The sequence below is a fragment of the Anoplopoma fimbria genome, chromosome 21 (genome assembly GCF_027596085.1).
Source record: "Anoplopoma fimbria isolate UVic2021 breed Golden Eagle Sablefish chromosome 21, Afim_UVic_2022, whole genome shotgun sequence".
Classification (NCBI taxonomy): Eukaryota; Metazoa; Chordata; class Actinopteri; order Perciformes; family Anoplopomatidae; genus Anoplopoma; species Anoplopoma fimbria.
This window is the reverse complement of record NC_072469.1, coordinates 13,029,208-13,049,041: the sequence shown is the minus strand read 5'-3', so window position 1 is coordinate 13,049,041 and position 19,834 is coordinate 13,029,208. Positions and strand designations below refer to the sequence as shown.

Sequence of the window (19,834 nt, the reverse complement as noted above, 5' to 3'; positions counted from 1 at the left end):
GGGAGCTGGGACTGAAGCATGACTATATTAAGGCTGCATCCACACTGATACGTTTTCCGTCTAACAAGCCGTTTTTGCTTTAAAATGTCCGTGCAAACAAGCGTTTTAGTCAGAAATAATCTCGGTCCATACCCCTGAAAACATGTTTCCCATGACTGTTTACGTTATAGATTATCTACTCTGCCGTTTGTTTCTAGTTGCAAAAAATACTATATTTCTCACGCGCACCGTTTTATGCGAACAAATGGATTTATTGGGGGAGGAAATAACAATTAAAAAAAAAAAAAAAAAAAAAAAAAAAAAAAAGGATTTATTTACAGCCACTGACAATGATACTGCAATACTACTACGCTGCTACTGGGTTACTGCAGCTTCAAACATTATGGTTCAACAAATTTGGTCAACACCGGTTTCACTCGTTTCTGTTGTTTGTTCTCACACTCTTAGCACTGCCAGTTGGCTGGAAATCCCTGTCCTACTGGAGATCAGCATTTATGCTTTTGTTCGTTTACAGTTTCTTTTGTCTGTAATTAACCACTGGTCAAGGGCTGCTGTTTGGTTCTTCCATAAAGTGGTCATGTGATAGGGGCGGGGAAGGACGCGTCGTCTGATAAGACCCACTCAAAGGTCTCAGCTGTCACCAGTCCAGACTAAAACACAATCCCAAACTCTAACTGCTAGCTAAACTAGCTCTAGTTTAGGACTGCAACTAATAATTATTTCAGTAATGACGAATCTGCAGATTATTTGCTCAGTTACTATCATGTAAAACAAAGAAAAACATATTTTCCTCATGTATGAGAAGCTGGAACCCGCAAATATTTGGCAGTTTTGCTTGAAAAATTACCAAAACAATTATTCAAGTATCAAAATAGTTGCCTATTAACTATCCTGTGAGTCAATTGATCAACTTATTGCAGCTCTATTCTAACTGTCACCGCTTTGCTTGCACATTCATGTTTTTCTGCCCAGAGCCGCACATATCATTGCTAGCAAAACTCACTTTTTGGCAACATCTGATCGGATTTAGTTCCAGGGATTTTACATTTGAAGCATTTTGTGTGAAGTGATGAGAAAACCGTCTGCCTTGCACAGCTCATAGTCTGATATGACCCATTTTCTTTCAGAGCTACCTATAGGATGACATCCAAATTGGCCTCTTTTTAATATATATATTTTTAGCTATAAATTTATAAACTTGTAAAATGCATAAATACTGTGAAATGATGGTATAACAGCAGTTAAGTCTTTGATTCATGGCGGCTGTTTTCTCTCTTGAGTTAATGGGATTTTGAAAGCACTGATTCACCCCGTGATTATTAGACCAGTTAGTTCATCAGATGAATGTGTTATCAAGGAGTCAGCACATACTTTTCATTTTAACATAGTAATAATATCTCTTATTTCATTCAATATTGTTATATGATACCAAACACTTCAGGTTTTTTCCTTCCTCTGAAAAGATATACAGAAATTCCGGTGTAAATACTTTTAATAAGGTTAGAATGAGGGTGCTGTTCCATCTAACTGATAGAGACAAAAGGCTCCAGTTTGTAATTGAATCCATAATTTTGTGTATAAGCGGGCCCTGTGTGTGAGTTTGGTGTGTGTTTGTGTGTGGGTAAGGGGAGAGAGAGAGAGAGAGCGAGAGCCCTGGCTAAAAGTCCCTTGTCAGCTGTCTCTGTGGATCAGCTGGAACAAAAGACAGAAGTGCAGTCTACCATCTTCCACATTTGCATTTAAAGACAGATCCTGGGTCTGTAGAAGCATAGCAGTGGACAGGAAACTCTACTTGCATAATTGAGGAATAAGAAAGGCATTCAAGCAGCGGTACGATCTAGCTCTCTCACACACACACACACGCTGGCATGGTAACCGAGTAAGTTGAGCAGTTGGAGGAAGTGTCCCACCTCTCTTAGAAAGTGACATCAGAGGCGAGCTTTGCACACAGTGGCTCCAGGCCCAGGCCTCTGAACACTTTGTTTTTCCACACCATGTTGAGGCTGTCTACTTTAATACACACTACACACTACGCTCCTAATAACACCTGACACAGTACATTTTTGTGTCCACGTGGAGTGCTTTGTATAGCTTTATTTTTATTAAAATAACAGATATTGTGGAGGATGGTGCCAATACTCAAATTATTGTGAACATAAAATGTTCCGTCTTCACATAACAAATTTATTCATCTTCTCTTTAATTGTGTTTAAAAAAAACACCCAATTTCTTGCATATAGTATTTTGAGTAACAAGAACACTTTTGAAGCTCTCTACCTTGTGTTTATTTTTCAGTTTTCAAAAGAGATGTGAGAAAAGCTAGAGGAAAAATGATCAGAGATTAATAATAAATTTGCACAAAAACAGTATGTAAACGTAAATAAAGGAGTGTATGCTGAAACACATAGGATTTATTTATTTTTATGTATTTCACTAATATTGGCTCCTGAATTTCTGGTATTGTGTGATCCCTAACACATGGTGGTAATGTAGGGATGCTAAACCCCCCTGCAGTTGTTTTCACAGCCACATTGTCATTAGACAGTGAACTCAAAAACCAAAACCCTTTAAGTAATAGAGTTGTCGTAGCTGGAGGCAGTAAGGTTTGGTTAAAACCTAATCTGTCACAATCTCCATACAGCATACGAATATCACTTTCGGAATGACGTTGATCATGCAGCTCTTTAGGCTTAGTGATCTCACACACACACACACACACACACACACACACACACACACACACACACACACACACACACACACTCACACTCACACACACACTCCCTTTTCCCAGACTTTATTAGCCATTCTTCACCAGCAAAGAGGAATTTGTCTTTTCATGTCTGAGATGATTGTAGTTGGCTGGAACAGTTGTAGCTGCAGTGCCTTGCTCGGAGGCACAGTTTGGAGCACTCTAGATATCCCAGCAGCCATCTGGATCGGGTTTCAAACCGTAGCAGCAAATGTTGGGTCACAGGTCGACCCCTTTGATCCTCGCCAGCCTTATAAGAATCAAGTTTTCCTGAGAAATGATTATGGGTTAATGATTTATGAATCATAAAAGATCTTATCATTACAACCCAGATTGTTCTTCAAGGAAGTTTAGTTCAGATCCAGGTCATGCAGATTTTTTCTCTCTGTTGAAAAAAAATAAAACATCAGGGAGGATCCTCACAGCTGAAGTGTCCTTGAGCAACAAGCTCCAAGGCTCCTCCTTACCCCCCCGACCTTCATGGGGATTAATCATGCACAACATTAGATGTGTTTTGGTATATAAAAGGGACACCAGGAGTGATTTTTGGGATTAGGTCTTGAGTGTTACGTCACGCATCACCCTGACAGACGCTATAGGAGAAAGTTGGTGTCCAGCCAAGGTGAAGCTTATGGAACACCCCCTATTTTTTCACAAATTACAAATACAAGTGAGGTCTTTTTTAGACGGACAGTGACGGTACCAAACAGGCGGGGCAGAAAGGCAGATAATAATAATAATAATAACAAAATGCCCTTAGGTTGCCACAGTGATAAAAAGTAAAGACAAAAAATTGCAATGCAAGTCATCCTATGCAAAACCCAAATGATGAATATCCACCAGAGTCCCTCTGAGTAGGCAGTGGTTTATGTACAGTCATTGCAGTGCAGATACTTTTTAAAGGTTTTCTGCTTTGGAAGAAGGGAATTATTTTCTTATTAATTTAGCCCACAAAAATAAACTTGCTTCAACCTTTTATGAGTTGGCAAAAAAAGGATATACAGTGCTGTGAAAAAGTATTTGCCCCCTTCCTGGTTTCTTATTTTTTTGCATATTTGTCACACTTAAATGTTTCAGATCATCAAACAAATTTTAATATTAGACAAAGATAACCCGAGTAAATACAAAATGCAGTTTTTAAATGATGATTTCATTTATTAAGGGGAAAATAGCTATCCAAACCTGCCTGGCCCTATGTGAAAAAGTAATTGCCCCCCCTTGATAAATCATGAATGAACTGTGATTAACCACATTTTTTGGAAAGCTGAGTTCAATTTCACTAGCCACACCCAGGCTTGATTACTGCCAGACCTGTTGAATCAAGAAGTCACTTAAATAGAACCTGTCTGACAAGTGAAGTAGGCTAAAAGATCTCAAAAAGCAACACATCATGCCGCGATCTAAAGTAATTCAAGAACAGATGAGAAACAAAGTAATTGACATGTATCAGTCTGGAAAGGGTTACAAAGCCATTTCTAAGGCTTTGTAACCCGAACCACGTTGAGAGCCATTATCCACAAATGGAGAAGACTTGGAACAGTGGTGAACCTTACCAGGAGTGGCCGGCCTACCAAAATTACTCCAAGAGCCCATCGACGACTCATCCAGGAGGTCATAAAAGACCCCAGAACAACATCTAAAGAACTGCAGGCCTTACTTGCCTCAGTTAAGGTCAGTTTTCAGGACCTGGACGACTTGCCATAATTGATGGAACCATGAATTCTGCTCTCTACCAGAAAATCATGAAGGAGAATGTCCGGCCATCAGTTTGTGACCTCAAGCTCAAGCGCACTTGGGTTATGCAGCAGGACAATGATCCGAAACACACCAGCAAGTCCACCTCTGAATGGCTCAAAGGTTTTGGAGTGGCCTAGTCAAAGTCCGGACTTAAATCCGATTGAGATGCTGTGGCATGACCTTAAACAAGCCGTTTATGCTCAAAAACCATCCAATGTGGCTGAATTAAAGCATCTGCAAAGACGAGTGAGCCAAAATTCCTCCACAGCGATGTGAAAGACTCATTGCCAGTTATCGCAAACGCTTGATTGCAGTTGTTGCCGCAAAGGGTGGCACAACCAATTAGGTTTAGGGGGCAATTACTTTTTCACATAAGGCCAGGTAGGTTTGGATAGCTTTTTTCCCTAAATAAATGAAATCATCATTTAAAAACTGCCTTTTGTATTTACTCGGGTTATCTTTGTCTAATATTAAAATTTGTTTGATGATCTGAAACATTTAAGTGTGAAGAATATGCAAAAAAAAAAAAAATCAGGAAGGGGGCAAATACTTTTTCACAGCACTGTATATATATATTTTTTAACTCAGTCATAGAAATATCAGTTTAGGCCTCAGACATCCAATGTCTGGGCTATAATGAAAACACCACATATATTTTTATAATAAATCTAATAAAATACGTTAGCCTTTATGCTGTTCCTGAAAGGGCCAACAGAGAGGCCGTCACACCCTCAGACACACATGACTTATCAACACGTAACATTCACACACCCTGGCACTCGACACAATAGAAACTGCCTCTTCCATGGATTTCCTTCCTTTGTTGAATCCAGATTATTTCCGAGTGGACACACCAAACTTGGGAGCGGGAATTGGGAAAACGAGCTGGGCTCAAACTATGGCACCTTGCTAGGGTCAAAACAAAAGGCTTATAAAAAAGGTTCTGCTCCCGTGGTCCTGTGGCGACTTTGCTGTAGAAATGGAAGCTGAAGCAGCAGAAGGAATAGACTCCTATAGCTCCACAACGGCTGTGACAGGTCTGTACTGTGTTTTAAACCATATCAGCTGGTGGACTGGGTGGCATGGACTACCCGGCTCAGTCTGCAGCTGGCACAGTGTGTACTAAACATACACAGATGATGTGGGGTTAAATATGGAAACTGGGGCAGTGTTTCTGACCAGCATGGTTTTGTGGTTGGAGGCAGCAGTCCTCCTGCGACACACCCTGGTCTCAGCACCGGGGCTCAGTTAGCCTGCTGATACACTGGCAGTCAGCCACGTCATATGTACGCCCACGTCTAGTTTATTTATGTTCCTGCCTCAGAAACCATCTATTGCTCACTGTATGTAGAGTCTGGAGGACTTTGGCTGAATGATTAACTCACTAACTGGAAGACTGTCTGATTTATTGAATGGCTGGTTCATTGTGTTATTTACAGGATAACATGTCTTTAGAAGATTAGAATTATTTTGTGAAGTGAATGGCTGCATTTATCAACAGTTGACATGATTTTAATATTTTACTAGGAGGGCACTCCTAGAGAGCGCAGACCTCCGCCAAGGCCAAATGCCCTCACATTGTTCACCAAAGTAAAAAAAATATTCTACACATAGCTATATGACTTAACCAACTGAAGTTACCATGACCTGATCAGAAAACAGCAGGATTAGTGTGGACTTAATAATGATAAAAATGATATTAAAAAGTTATATTCATTAAGTTAAACTGTACTATTAGGTAGCGTACAGTTTGTGGTTTCTGTTGTGGCTAACATTGGCTGCATTTAGTGGTTGCCTAACAATAATGGATAAAAATAGACAGAGCTTACTGCTAAAAACACTCTGATATCTATTTGCGCAACAAAAAAGCAGTCAGGCGCTCCTGCAAAACGCTCTCTCTCTGTAGGATGTTACGCTACCATTTCACATTGGAACTGTGACAGAGATGTCGTGCAACAAAGCACAACACCACTGTATCAGGTGATCATCTTATGTCTGTGAAGTCCTGGAGGTAAGACCTGGCTCACAGTCCTTCCAGTTCACCACAGAGGTGTGGGACGGGGTTGGGATCAGGGCTCTGTGCAAGTCGGTCCAGTTCTGGTAAAACCATTCTGACTCTATGCTTTAGGTCATCGTGATGTTAGACCAACATAGAGCTTTCCCCAAGCACTAAGATAACCATGAAACTTAAACTAATAAAAGCCATCCATGGATGGTAAGTACAAACAGAATTAAGTTTACCTGGTACCTGCTCACTTGTTGTAATTAGAAGATACTCCAGCAGAGGGGGCCGTTGAGTCATATTTGACTTTGGGCTGCATCTGTTTGAGGAAGCTGACTGATTTCAGACAAAAAAGAGAGGGATGCTTGGTACGGGGTAGAGATGTAAAGTATGCCGTAGACGATAAAAGGGGGAGTGTAAAGATGGAGATGGAGAGGAGAGGGATTAACACGGTGAGCAGAGGGAGGTTGGCTGCTGCTGGTGCCCTAAATACTATACTACTTATAGTTGGAAGATGACACAGCATGACACAGCATGACTCATGAAAGTCCCCTGGTGGCTGCTGGTCAGCTGAACTCCCAGACGGGCTGATGACTGCTGCCTGGATCTCTGTGTGTGTGTGTGTGTGTGTGTGTGTGTGTGTGTGTGTGGTGTGTGTGTGTGTGGTGGTGTGGGTGTGGGTACAGACTGTGCTTCTGTGTTGGAGCACCAAGTCATGCATTTCTTTCAGACAGCAACATCCCAGATAGAACTGTGCCTCCTCGTGGCAGGTAGTTGCATTACATGTAGGTTCTAAATACCTCAGAGGTCAGAAAACCAGTGTGTGCTTCTTTAGGATAGATTCCATGCCACCATTTGGATCCAGGTCCTGCGGTAGTCCAGTCCAGCTCACATCAGATTTTCCCCTGATCATGGAAACCAAAGAGATCTAGTCATTTTGTCTATCGTGTTTGTCAGATTTAAGACTTCCTGGGCTCTATGATGCAATAGGCTGTAATCACTTTGTTAATCTGTTGTCATTGCATAGTGTTAGATTTTGCCTCCTCACTTCCTTTAACCACTTCTCTCCATTTCCATCTCTCACTCAGTTTCTCCCTCCATAGCTCAGCTTTACCTCCTCTTCTTTCATCTTTATCGCTCACTTTCAGCTGCCTTGGTCAGTCTCCTTCTCTCCCTTTCTAATTTGCCAAAGTCGGGTAAACACATTTAGCAACTTTTCAGAATCCAGACATATTTTCTTAAAATGCAAAACTGGGCTATATTTGATTGCAAAGTGACAACTTTTAAGATGTGTCCTAGGTTCCATATTGTTATTGTTTCAATTGCATTTTTGTGATTTATTTTTTCATCAAATAGTTCAGACTAGAAGGTTTCCCCACGGTTTTAATGTGATTACTTCTTGGGACTTTGTCTTTTCCTTTTCAAGGGTATGTGAAGTTGATTTTCAGAAACGCGGCTAAATCATTATCAAAGTGTTGTTTTTCTAGTCTTATCCATTCATACTTATTATCGCCACCAGACGGTTGCCTATAGGAGAACATGCGTTTGGTCGTGTGTGCGTGCAAGTCTGTCTGTCCATTGCTAACTGCATACTACCGGACCCATTAGCCTATTATTTTTTGTACCTGGACTGTATGCTCAGTGACATAGTTGTGGTGATTCACAAGTTTGGAAAAGCTGTAAGGGAGCCTTGAGGGACAATTGAGTGAGAATGAACTCCTCTTTGTTTGGGAAGAGGATAGGGAGACACACCAGGCTACACTTTTCTGTAAACATTATACGTTAATATTTCTACTTTTTACGTTTCCTGTTAGAAGCACACTGTCTTGGCGTTGAAAAAAACTAATTTTGTATTATTCAGAATAATTTCAACCTCTGTTTTTCAGCGTATCACCTTACCAGCTTTATGTGGGAGTGGTTATATCGGAGTTTATGGCCATGTTTATAGGTCTGACTTGAGGTTGCTGCTACTGTGTGAAAGAGAGGGATTATACTGATTGGGGACGTTTGTTTTGGGGTTTTGATGGACAGGAGCATTGTTGTTGGACATTTAGTGTGTTTAGCATGATAGCAGGCTTACTGTCCTCTCTCTCTCTTTGTTTGTGTGCAGCCATGGCGGAGTTAGACCTGAGTCTGAGCGACGCGCTGACGGACAGCGTTCCCCAGCCGGGCCCGGAGAGCCTGGTGGAGAGGGACTTCATGGCCCAGCTGGAGGCGGAAGCTTTCGACGACAAGGTCGGGGAGACGGTGGGGAAGACGGACTACATCCCCCTGCTGGACAACGACGACACCAGGGCAGGTGAGACCGATACGATGGACCCCGATGGAGCATGGGATGGGGTTCTAATATTATCACAGGTTCTGTTGTTCAGGGAGCATCAACTCGTTTATTATTGAATAATATATTGATTTAAAATTAGCTTCAAAGTTAAAGAAACTCTGTCTCCTCTCAAACCTTCATCCCCGTTCATCCCGTCCTGAACCACATCACGTTCACCTCTGTATCCGATTCCGTCCGCACTGAACGGGATGAGAATCTGTTTAATGTAACACGAACTGCAGCTGCTCCTCAATGACAGATAGTATCAAACACCTCCGGACACCCTGCCTGCCGTTTCCGATCTACCGGGCTGCCATTCAGCCGCAGGGAAGATAGCAGCCTGAAGATAAGCAGAGTAGCGGCTCGATGCTTTGACTCTGAGCGCTCACTGTCCAACTGTCCCACCTGCTGCTCCAGTAGCTGGTATAGTTCCAAAGTCAATACATATGATGGTTAACCACCCCGGTGTTTGTGTCAAGGTTCTTCATGTAAACTATAATGTGTCCTTGACAGTTAATAGTCTATGTAATGGGCCTAGATGTTATTGTGTCATAAGGTACATATTAAATCTGTTCATTTAAAAAAATTTGCAGTAGAACTGTGATGGTTTTATATTGTATATGGACAAAGTAATACTTTTGGTGAGGGCTCAGGAATTAGCTTGAAGAGGTTTTTTCCTTGTTAATCTAATAGTCTTAGATACAGCCATGGTACAGTGATAGATTGCATATGTGTGGAAAAGTTTATTATAGGATTGCTGTATGAATATTAAGCTGATGCAAAGTTTTTGATTTAGTTTAGTTATGAATTATGGGGTTAATATGCCATGAAGCTAAAAAAAAAAGAAGAGAAGCACAGATAGTACATAGGAATGTGTGTAAGCAGATAGATGGATCAAATACACAGCTGAGTGAGTAACCAGATAAAAGGAAGTGACAGTTAACCAGGGCTGACTTGGCTCTCGGGCCCATTTCGGTTCCCCCACCCACCCCCCAACACTTTGGTCAGACAGTCAGACTGCGTGTGGGCCCTCGTCGGTGACAGCAGGCCACGGGACGGGCCGTGGGCGGTGTTGCCGGTGATCCGCTGTGGCACGCCGTGTTCATTTGGACAAACGCAGACATGCTGACACGCAGAGTGCCAAAACTGCAGGGCGAGGCGGTCGGCCAGTTATTGTCCTCTGTCAGCAGGAGAGCTAGACGGAGGAAGATTTGTTTTTGTTTTGTTTGTTTTTGGACCAGAGTTGTTGGTTTAGTGCCCTGATGTGCATGTAACGTGCACTTTGATGAGTGTCCTGTGTTTTTGATCCGTGGTGTCCTGTGTGTTGGTGCGGACATAAATTAATCATGCCTTGTGTGTGTGTGTGTGTGTGTGTATGTGTGTGTTCTTGCATGCCCGTTCGGGGTTTTGCATGCCTGCACTTTAATGTGTTCATGTGTGTACTGTATACACGTGTACGCTTTGTTTTGCTGTTTTTTGTTGGCATGTACTTTTTTGCACGCTTTCTTGTTAGTTGGCTCACTTTTAACATGGTTATGTTGTCATGGTAACATAACCTACCAATTAACCGCTTCTGACCAATCAGTTCACTACAATAAATGTCTGAATAGTGAGTACATGAGTGAACCAGAGCAATTGTTTTGCTAAGCACTTGGATAGCAGTCCATTTACCGTGTGTGTGTGTGTGTGCATGTGCACTACTGTGTATGACTATGAATTATATATATATATATATATATATCATTTATAGACATATATATGAATATAGCCACATTTCTTTGTCTGATTGATGCTTGTGTGTCGGAGCCTTGTTGTAAAACTGTGTTGTGTGTGTGTGTGTGTGTGTGTGTGTGTGTGTGTGTGTGTGTGTGTGTGTGTGTGTGTGTGTGTGTGTGTGTGTGTGTGTGTGTGTGTGTGTGTGTGTGTGTGTGTGTGTGTGTGTGTGTGTGTGTGTGCACATAGGATAAATAAAGTGCTGTGATTCAGCAGTCAGATGTCACACAGTATCATATCTCTCAGCGTCCCACACTGACTAATATGCTCTGCCCTCTGCCTGCCCCCAGTCTGACCACAACAGGCCCGTGTGCTCCTAACTGGTTCATCCAGTGGTAGACTACACACATGTCTGTAGCGATCTGCCCTTTCGGATACCTGGGTCAATGGTTTCCATTCGATGCCGGGCTCAATCTGTCATATTTCCGCTGAACAAAACCGATACCGTGCACTTTGATTTTTCCTATCTCGTCAGGCCATCAGCACTCAGATGGATAGTAATGTGTCTGCTTGTTTTGTGTGTGTGTGTGTGTGCTGTGCAGACACGGGTGCGACTCTGGAGAATGGAGAGCAGGAAGCTCACGGGGTGCAAAAGCCTGGTAAGACATATCCCACAATTCCCTCTGCCGTTGGTGAAGGTCGCCTGGTCATCCTCATCCACCAATCACGGGCCGTTGGTCTTTTCTTGTCTTTCAACCGTCTTTACTTCCTCCTTGTTCTTCACCTCAGTTTGATCCTCTGTGTGTGTGTGTGTGTGTGTGTGTGTGTGTGTGTGTGTGTATTCTGATATAAGTAGCCTGTCAGAGCAGGATGTGAGCTGCTCTCGTGGGTCTTTAACATCCTTAAAAACAAGGCTGCTGCTCTTAATTCTCCCAGCCGTTCATTCAAAGTAGTTCAACGACAATAAGGCATTGATATGATTAAAAAATATGAGTTACGATCAGAAACATATTAAATGTCAAGTTCCTTGTAACGGTAAACTCAGGAGCCCTGTAGAAAAACTTTATTCTTTTGTGTTCTTGTTTTTTTTAACAGTAAAAGTGAGCAAATTAATAATTAATAATGTACTTAAAGTCAAATTTGGTAACTTCAAAAAAATAATTATTTGTCCTAATTGCTCTAACTGTCGGTCTAGCCTTGACAGTAGTACATGGATCAGATAGACAAAATCAGGAAAGAAATCAAAAGTTAGTTACTGTATTGCGTATTTCTCGCCTCAAGTGTTTTCAGAAACATATTTTAGTGTTCCACTGTTTGGATGTAAAATGAGAGGCAGCTGTAGACCAGCAACTCCCATGTTCTGTGAGGTTACATTGCTGTTTTTGTTAATGGAGTCCTGTGGCTTTAAAGAGAGCCTAGATAACGGTTTCAGTTCCCAGTCGGCAAGGGCTGACACCAAGGTAAATTGGTGAAAATATTTTGAATATAGCATACACTTAAATTGATCTACTAAAAATCGTCCACAGCAGTTCATTAGTTTGTTCCCGTGCTGGTACTCCTGTCTGTTTTCTCCTAAATCCATCTTCTGTAGTAATACACTGACTATGAAGAAGTACCTTATACAAACCCACTACAAAACATCTGAACTATCGCTTCAAGTAAAGGTTGCTGTCCAAAATTGTGTTTAATAAGTAAAAGTACAACCGACTAGTTGTCGTAAGATACTCCAGGTGCATTGTTTCCAACGACAAGCCTAATGAATCTTCAAAAGTGCATTATGTTTGTATTTATAAGTTCCTCTTGTCTTTTTTAGTGTAAACTATGAATCTGCAAATTAACTGAAGACTGACCTTCATGTTTTCTTCCACGTTCACGTTTTATCAGAGAGGAATGAGGGACCCTGCTGTAAAACCCATATGTTTTCAATTCTGAGGAGCAGGAATCTGTTTAAAGATTTGTGATAAAACAAGTGACTGTATAGAAGAAGTGGACGTAGCCATTGGTTTGTGGACTGCTGTTTTGAAGCCTCGAGTTCAGCGATTTGGCTCTCGCCATCTTGGATTACGGCCGTCGCCGATCTTTGCTTTTTGTAATTAAATAACAGAAGTTACCATATTAGGAATCTGGAGGAGTGACGTAGTGACTCTGTGTACAGCTCCGGTAGGGGCAGCGACCTGTCAATCACAGCCAAAGCATTTAGCCTGAAAGGATTACCTGCTTTTTGGTCTCCTTGACTCTAAATGGACCATAATTTACTAAATGAACATCAACACTTGAAACTAGAGATTGAGACCATAAACTCATGTTTACAATGTTTACTGAGGTAATAAATCAAGAGAACAATACAATACAATCTGACTTCTTTTTTTGCAACCAGAGGAGTCGCCCCCTGCTGGTCAGTAGATAGAATGCAGGTTTTAGGACACTTCCACATCGGTGTCACTTGGCAGAACTGGAGGTTGTCACCTGGATAAAACGCGTCACCCATTGCGACTTTACACCGCTGCCTTTCTCCAGCTGGCTAAGAGAGCTAATCAGTAAGACTTCAATTTCAATCAGTAGTGAAGTGCAAAGTAGGTCATTTGCATAATCAGTGATGGAAATGAATCTCAGTTGAGGACAGGCGATTGTCAAATGTTCCCCCTGATAATATCACATGTACTCCTTTTAATAAATGGAATAACGCAGCAATTGAAGACAGTCCTTTCTTTGCCTGTGATGTGAATAAATTGTTTTAGTGTTATCTCTTATTGGAGATAATGAGCCACAGCGAAAGGATGCTGCTCTAAAGAGGAATATTTATTGTGTCTAATGAACAGCATCTCTGTCTGCCCCTCTGGCTGTCTACTTACCCTGAAATAGACTGAGAGGGGAACTGTTTTTCTGCAGTGTGTGTGTGTGTGTGTTTGTGTGTTTATGCGTGGTACATCTTAGAAATCAGCTCATCAGACTTTTATTTTTCAATAGTCTGGTCCCCCCCATCTCTAAGCTTAAACATGAACGCTCACTTTTTCTTGTCGCCATGCAGACGTTCCTTTTCAAGCTGCAGAGCTGCTGTGCATGTCATTAGAAGAGGAAGGACTTTGCATGGGTGTATGAATCAGTATGAAAGGTCTCCTCCACTGACAACACGCAAATCCACTTCAGCCTTGAAGGTTAAAGGGAGACATTTTCAGACGTTTTATTCAGTAAAAGCAGAATGAAATGCAGCAATTTGGTGTCGGTGAAATCTTATATAGTCAAAGCTCCATCCTCTTGGCAGAAGGACAGTGTCTGTATGGATTTATGTTTTCCAGTTTCTAAAGCAGAAGATAACGTTAGAGCTTTCTTAGATGAATTAACTGTATTGTTTTATGTTTTCCTGCCACTTCTGTGTAACAGTAACCTCTGTGCAGATGAAACTACGTTACATTAATGAACAAACCTCTGTGAGTGAAACCTTTAGGTGTGGTGTAAAGAGAGAGACCCTGTAAGAGGTCACACCTTATTGTATCAAATCACCTTTTTGTTCTGTAAAACAGACCTGTAGTCAGCCCATGAGAAGCCACTACTGCAGAGCTGTGAGTTGGGTTCCCAGACCGACTCATTCCCTGGACTGTCAACTTATACACACCTTGGGTGGCGATAGTTTCAATGACCCTCGTCCTTCCTGAGTAGCTAAACCCAATCCACACTTTTTGTTTAACTGTTATTTTACTGTAACCCCGTATATAATAATGACCAGAACTCATTCTGGTCAGAGAGAATTCTAGAGCTTTGTTGTGGAACTTCTGCCTCTGCTGGGCAGTGAATAAAACTAATCTTAACCAGCTGCAGATTGGACCTGAAACAAATGCCTTATTTAGTGTTTGATTGTACTTAGCTCCACCCTCTCCTGTCACTTCTGGTTGCAAAAAAACAATGGGTAGCGTCAAGTCGCGACTATATCCACTTCTTATTTACAGTCTATGTGTGTAGGTGGTGTAGTAAACTTTGCCCAATTTGCCAGCCAATCTGGCAATGTGTCATTCTACTTTAAAAAAATATTCAAAACAACTATTATCTTCTAAGGAATTAAACTGGCACTGGGTGTTTTTCTCTGCCAGCGGATACCAGTGCACTCTGGGAAGGATAAAGCTGTCAAACTTGCCATCTTTTATGGACTGTGTTTGGTCCACTGACTGGAAGCCTGTGTGGGATGGATGTTGGTGGCAGTAGGAGGAGTGATCAGCATGTAAAAGTCTGTGTGTTGGCATGTTTCCCACTTTAGCTGTCCGGCTGTTTGCATGGCATCTGTAGCTCGTAACCATGGTTACGGAGCTCTACGCTTGCATGTTTGTATTGGATGCTCTGTTTAAGTTTTGGTTAAACTCAGATTTCAACAGAAATCAGTGCGAGGTGTGATAGAACTGTTTTCGGCGGCCCTACTCCAGTCGTGCAGACCATCTGGCCTCTTCGAGGTGCATTGCATACATTCATCACCGCCGCTCCAGCAGACCCCAGGGAGAGGACGCAGGCTGTATAAGTAGTAACTGGGTCAGAGAATTGAGAGCGTATCCTGACAGAGCAAGTGTGTGTGTGTGTGTGTGTGTGCGTGTGTGTGTGTGTGTGTGCGCGCGTGCGTGCGTATGTTTGTGTTGGGACGCTGCTCCTCCAATGCATGATGCTTCTGCACGCCACGTAAACACAAGTACACGGTACAGAATGTCCTCCCAAATACTTGACCAATAAAAGACGACAAAAGCAGATCTGACTTAAAACCTTCAGAATAAGATAACTCATGTTGGTCAAGTATTTGACTTTTGTTTGACAAGTTGATTTTATGAAAGCTTTACTAACCTGCTTTCTTCCTTTTTTCCCTCCTCATCCCTTCCTCTTATTCACTTTTTTATTTATTTATGCCACTTATTATTTTTCTCTCTTGAATGAACCATCTTTTGTCGACATACTTTTTCTACTCTTTCTTTCCCCCCCTTTTTTTTTTACTACACTTCCATTTTCTTTTCCGTTTTCTCTCCTCTCCTCCTTTTCCCAATCCCCATGCTTCAGAAGACTAGACCCCGCCTCCATCGCCATGCCGATCGTCAATCAGCTGTGCTTCCGCTTCTGTGCACCTCTCCCCTCACCCCTGTGCGACACACACACAGACACACAAACTGCCCATGGCTGCTTTGATCCAGTGTGAAGGAGGATGTCTGAGGATGTGGATGAGATACCACATTATTTTCACCCATGACAGAGCTCACACAAACTTTATTATACGTGCACACGCACACTCTGCTAAGCCACGCTGTCCTGACTCCAGCACACGCTGTTCCTCCACATGATGTGTGGCACACTGTGATTCACTCCGCTGGGTGAACTGGGTGTCTTTGACACACAACTGTTTTTGGACAAACACACAAGTGGCATTTGAAATTCAATGTGTGTTTTTTTTTCTTTGTTTTTTATTCTTGGAAATTTGTTACCAAGTACCACTTTTACTTATTTCCACCGTTCCAATGCCCGTTTCTCTCTGATCACTTATTATTTGCAAATCGTGTGCTCGTGTCCCAATATTTACAAAAAATACATACAAATTCATTTCAGCTTTACAAATGTATAAAAAGCCTACTGTGGCATTACCAAATAAATCAAATGAGGTCAAGAATCATGCACATCTGCAGCCCCTCTAGTTTCTCTCCCTCTCTGTCTCAGCATCACCCTGAAGCAGACAGTAAGTTCGTAAGTTCATTCCCTCTCTTTACACACACACACACTCGGGGCACACACACCGTCTAGCAGCCAGCCCCCTTGTCCTCCTGTCTGAAAGCTTTCAAAGTGAGTCGCCGGTGCTGCAAGCCCAATCCGTCGACACCCAGCGACCGGCACAAATTTGCAGGCAAAATAACAAAACAGAATCGCATTTCAACCCACCCGAAGACTATTTGCATTTTTGTCAATTTTGTTTTTCTTCTCTACAATGAAACTCTTTTAACTCTTCAGCCCTCTCTGACGATCACCTCTCTTGGCAATCTCTTTGAGCTGTCAAACCTTCACGCTTTATCCGCTTTGCACAATCCTCCTTTAACCAAATATATGGATTAATAAATACTAAAGCCAGACCTTTAATGGACAATCATTAGTGTGAACAATGTAGGGAATGTCCCTGTAGTCTTTGAGCTGCCTTCTGTTCCATTTCACTGTAATGTGTGTCTTTAGTTTTTAATTCTTACCTCAGTCAATCTGATTATTTTTAATTGTATAAATGTTAATCTTAGTCCCTTACCTCCGTGTTTGCTTTTCCTATAAACAACATGCGTTTGTTGTGTCTGTTGTCGTTGTGTAGTGAATTGAGTCCGTCAAACCTCTTAGTTTACTGGAAATTAATTTAAGATTTATCAGTAAGGTGACAGTGTCCCGTTAGCTCCAAGCTAGTGCAACGAAATAATACAAATAAAATATATAAAAATAGTTGTACTACAAATATAATTCCATTCACCTCTGTTCGGTTGGTGGCATTAAGATAAAAAACTGTGAATGTTCTACAGCACGCCCACACGGCTGTTTTTCTCTCTCTTAGAGTAACTAGTCCTCGGCCTGGCAGAGTGATATTTTAAACGTGTACGTGAACACACTTCCATCTGTGTGTGTTTATAACAAGCACAGCTCCAGTCCTTGTAAAACATGTTCTACTCTCACGGCTGTAAATGAACAGAAGATCACTGGAGACCTCCATAAAAGGGGTCAGAGGTTAAGGTCAGCTACAGACACAACAAACAGATTATTTCACCTGGGTACTAAATATATATATTTTTTCCTATTTTACTTCTTGGATGCATAGAAACATATTGTATGTGCCACAAAGTTTAGATCACTGTTATGTGTTTATTCCAAAAAGTATCTCCTTTTTATAGACGTGCCTCTTTCTGTTGTCTGCCTTCACCTTGTGCTAATAAACTGATATTTAACACACACTTACCTGTCTGTTGGGTTTCTCTTTCTTCTTCTAACCAACCTGAACTAAACCTCTTCTCTAATGTCTAACTGCTCCTTTTTTCCATTTCTATTCCCGTCCCTCGCAGCCTTTCATATTATGTGCACCATTATTTCCTTTTTCAGATATTTTTAATATCCGACTCTTAGTCATTCTGGATGTAACCTTTGGAGGCGGTGGATTTTTTTCAATGTAAAGCTTAGAGATTAGTGTGTGCCGCGGGGAAACGATTTTTCTATCGCTTCTGAGAGATGTGCCTCTTTGGTTACAAAACCCATTCATTTATTACTCTTTCCTTCTTTTTTGGAAAGAGAGAAACCAGTTTTTCTTTTCGCCCTCATTCTGCGGCTTAGGAAAAAAAACACATAGAAAAAGAAATGAAAGGTGATTGTGCAGTGTCTAAAGATGTTTGCCAGCCATCATTTTTTTTATAGCTTCTCTTCCAGAACCAACGGCTGACTGAAGTCAGGTTCCAAACATGAAAGGAGATGCACTTCAGGAGACACAGAGTAGATATAGATGCCTGCTACATTTTATCATGATCATCAGCTTAACTGAAAAACAACACACATCTACACAGAGCTGAACAAATAAAAGGGCTGTTATGTGAAAAAAGGTGTATATAAAAAAGGGACAAATTACTTCTAAAATAAGATAAGTAACTCTATAAACACTCCAAGGACCCACAGTGTTGGAACAGGACCTGATTGACCGTATAAACTGTAGATCCAAACCTGTACGGGTCCCTAGTTCGGTCTCGGGTCCTATGTGGCTGGAGTGGACCCATGAAGATCGCCACATAAAAGGTTTAAGGTCATTTATGAAGCACTAAAAGCCAATTCATGGTTTTTCCATGTGTCTATGGCTACGATGGACTGCAAGACCTAAATTTCTTCATCTGCACAAGTCGGTGAGGGTCACTGTGCAAATCTGCAGCCCAGTATTTGTGACCAGTATCGGTGCAGACTGTCCGCATTACCAGCATGCTGACTGCTTTAGAAAAGTAAACTGGACACTTATTTCGTCCACTGAATGTACGTACTGTATTCACCTTTCCTTGGTTGTATTATAAATAAGCCAACGCATCCCCGGTTTCTTCATGTCTGCATACTTATATCCACAACTGTAGTTTGTTCAGAGGAGGGTGTGAGTTCTTGACTGTTTGTCTGTATTGTATTGTGGTAAGAAATTTGTATCTTACATTTACAATTTAATCCTGTATTTGCATACCCTTTTACTTTTGTGAGAACTTTTTATTTTTAAATTAAATTCAACTCATGAGCCCGATGCAATGTAACTTCCTACTGCTGTACACTTTCCCTGTGAATAGTATGAAAGGCAAAGTTAATATATATCTAATCGATCTATCTATCTGTACTGGAGTATGAACAAGTGTTAATAGTGTACTGTAGTGTACTGCAATAAGGCCCAGTGGTACTTTGAGCTGAATGCTAACATGCTCACAATGTCAAAGCTAACACGCTGGTAGCATGTTTAAAGTTTTCAATCTTCACCATCCTCAGTTTAGCAAGTTAGCATGCTAACAACTGCTAAATAGCACTACCACAAAGTACAGCCAAGTCGTTCACTTTAGAGGTTTTTGGTCAAATTGATATGAGTGTGTATTTAATACTTTCGTACATGTATTAATTAATAATAATGTTAAACAACAATGTGAACAATGTTAAGAAAATATCTCTTCTATTGAAATTCCCTTCAACACTCTCACAGCCTTGTCAAGTGTTCCTCCACCAGGGTTGCTGCATTGCTCATGATTTACCGTCCACTTAACCTAAACCTCCAGAGATCAGCCTGACCTGCAGGATCGCCTCTGTCAGCATGGTCGTGTGTGCGTGAGCAAGCTCTATATGGGGCAGCCTGGCTTGCTTAGACTCAGAGACGAGTGGTGTGGCCGATGTCTGGAGAAAAAGAAAGAGAGATGTACGTTTCCTTTGTGCAAGCAGATGTGCTTTTTCCGGCGGAGGGAGTTGTCCCGAGCTGTTCCCCCTACATTACCCTTAACAAGGGTGAGGGAAGACTCAAAGAGGAAGAGAATGAGATGGAGACTGAGGATGTGGTGTACATCTTGCATAGACCCTCACATACTACAGTACATGATGTTCTTCTCCCCACACACAGTGGCGACATGCATCATCTGAGGACCTTGAACTCCTCATGCCTGCAGCACCCTTCATATATTATTTATCTACTGTATGAAGGTGTTCTGCGAAATGGTGAAATGAGTATTGTTAAATTAAGGGGTGCGTGCATAGGTGCGACGCTGTCCAGAGTGCTGAAACGGAGGAACCCATCACAGTTTCTTAACCTGCTTGCTTTCCATAGTTGTAAATATAA

At 41.6% G+C, this 19,834-nt stretch overlaps 1 protein-coding gene across 3 annotated transcripts in view; it reads left to right on the top strand.

Moving 5' to 3' along the window:
* LOC129110538 (microtubule-associated protein 4) overlaps nucleotides 1-19,834 on the top strand; it is a 105,257-nt gene that overhangs the window by 16,396 nt on the left and 69,027 nt on the right. For all 3 annotated transcript variants that reach the window (XM_054622627.1, XM_054622628.1, XM_054622626.1), the window contains exons 2-3: nucleotides 8,602-8,790; nucleotides 11,127-11,183. In XM_054622627.1, the coding sequence (XP_054478602.1) occupies nucleotides 8,604-8,790; nucleotides 11,127-11,183 (244 nt within the window). In that variant the 5' untranslated portion in view covers nucleotides 8,602-8,603. The remainder of the gene's footprint in view (nucleotides 1-8,601; nucleotides 8,791-11,126; nucleotides 11,184-19,834) is intronic.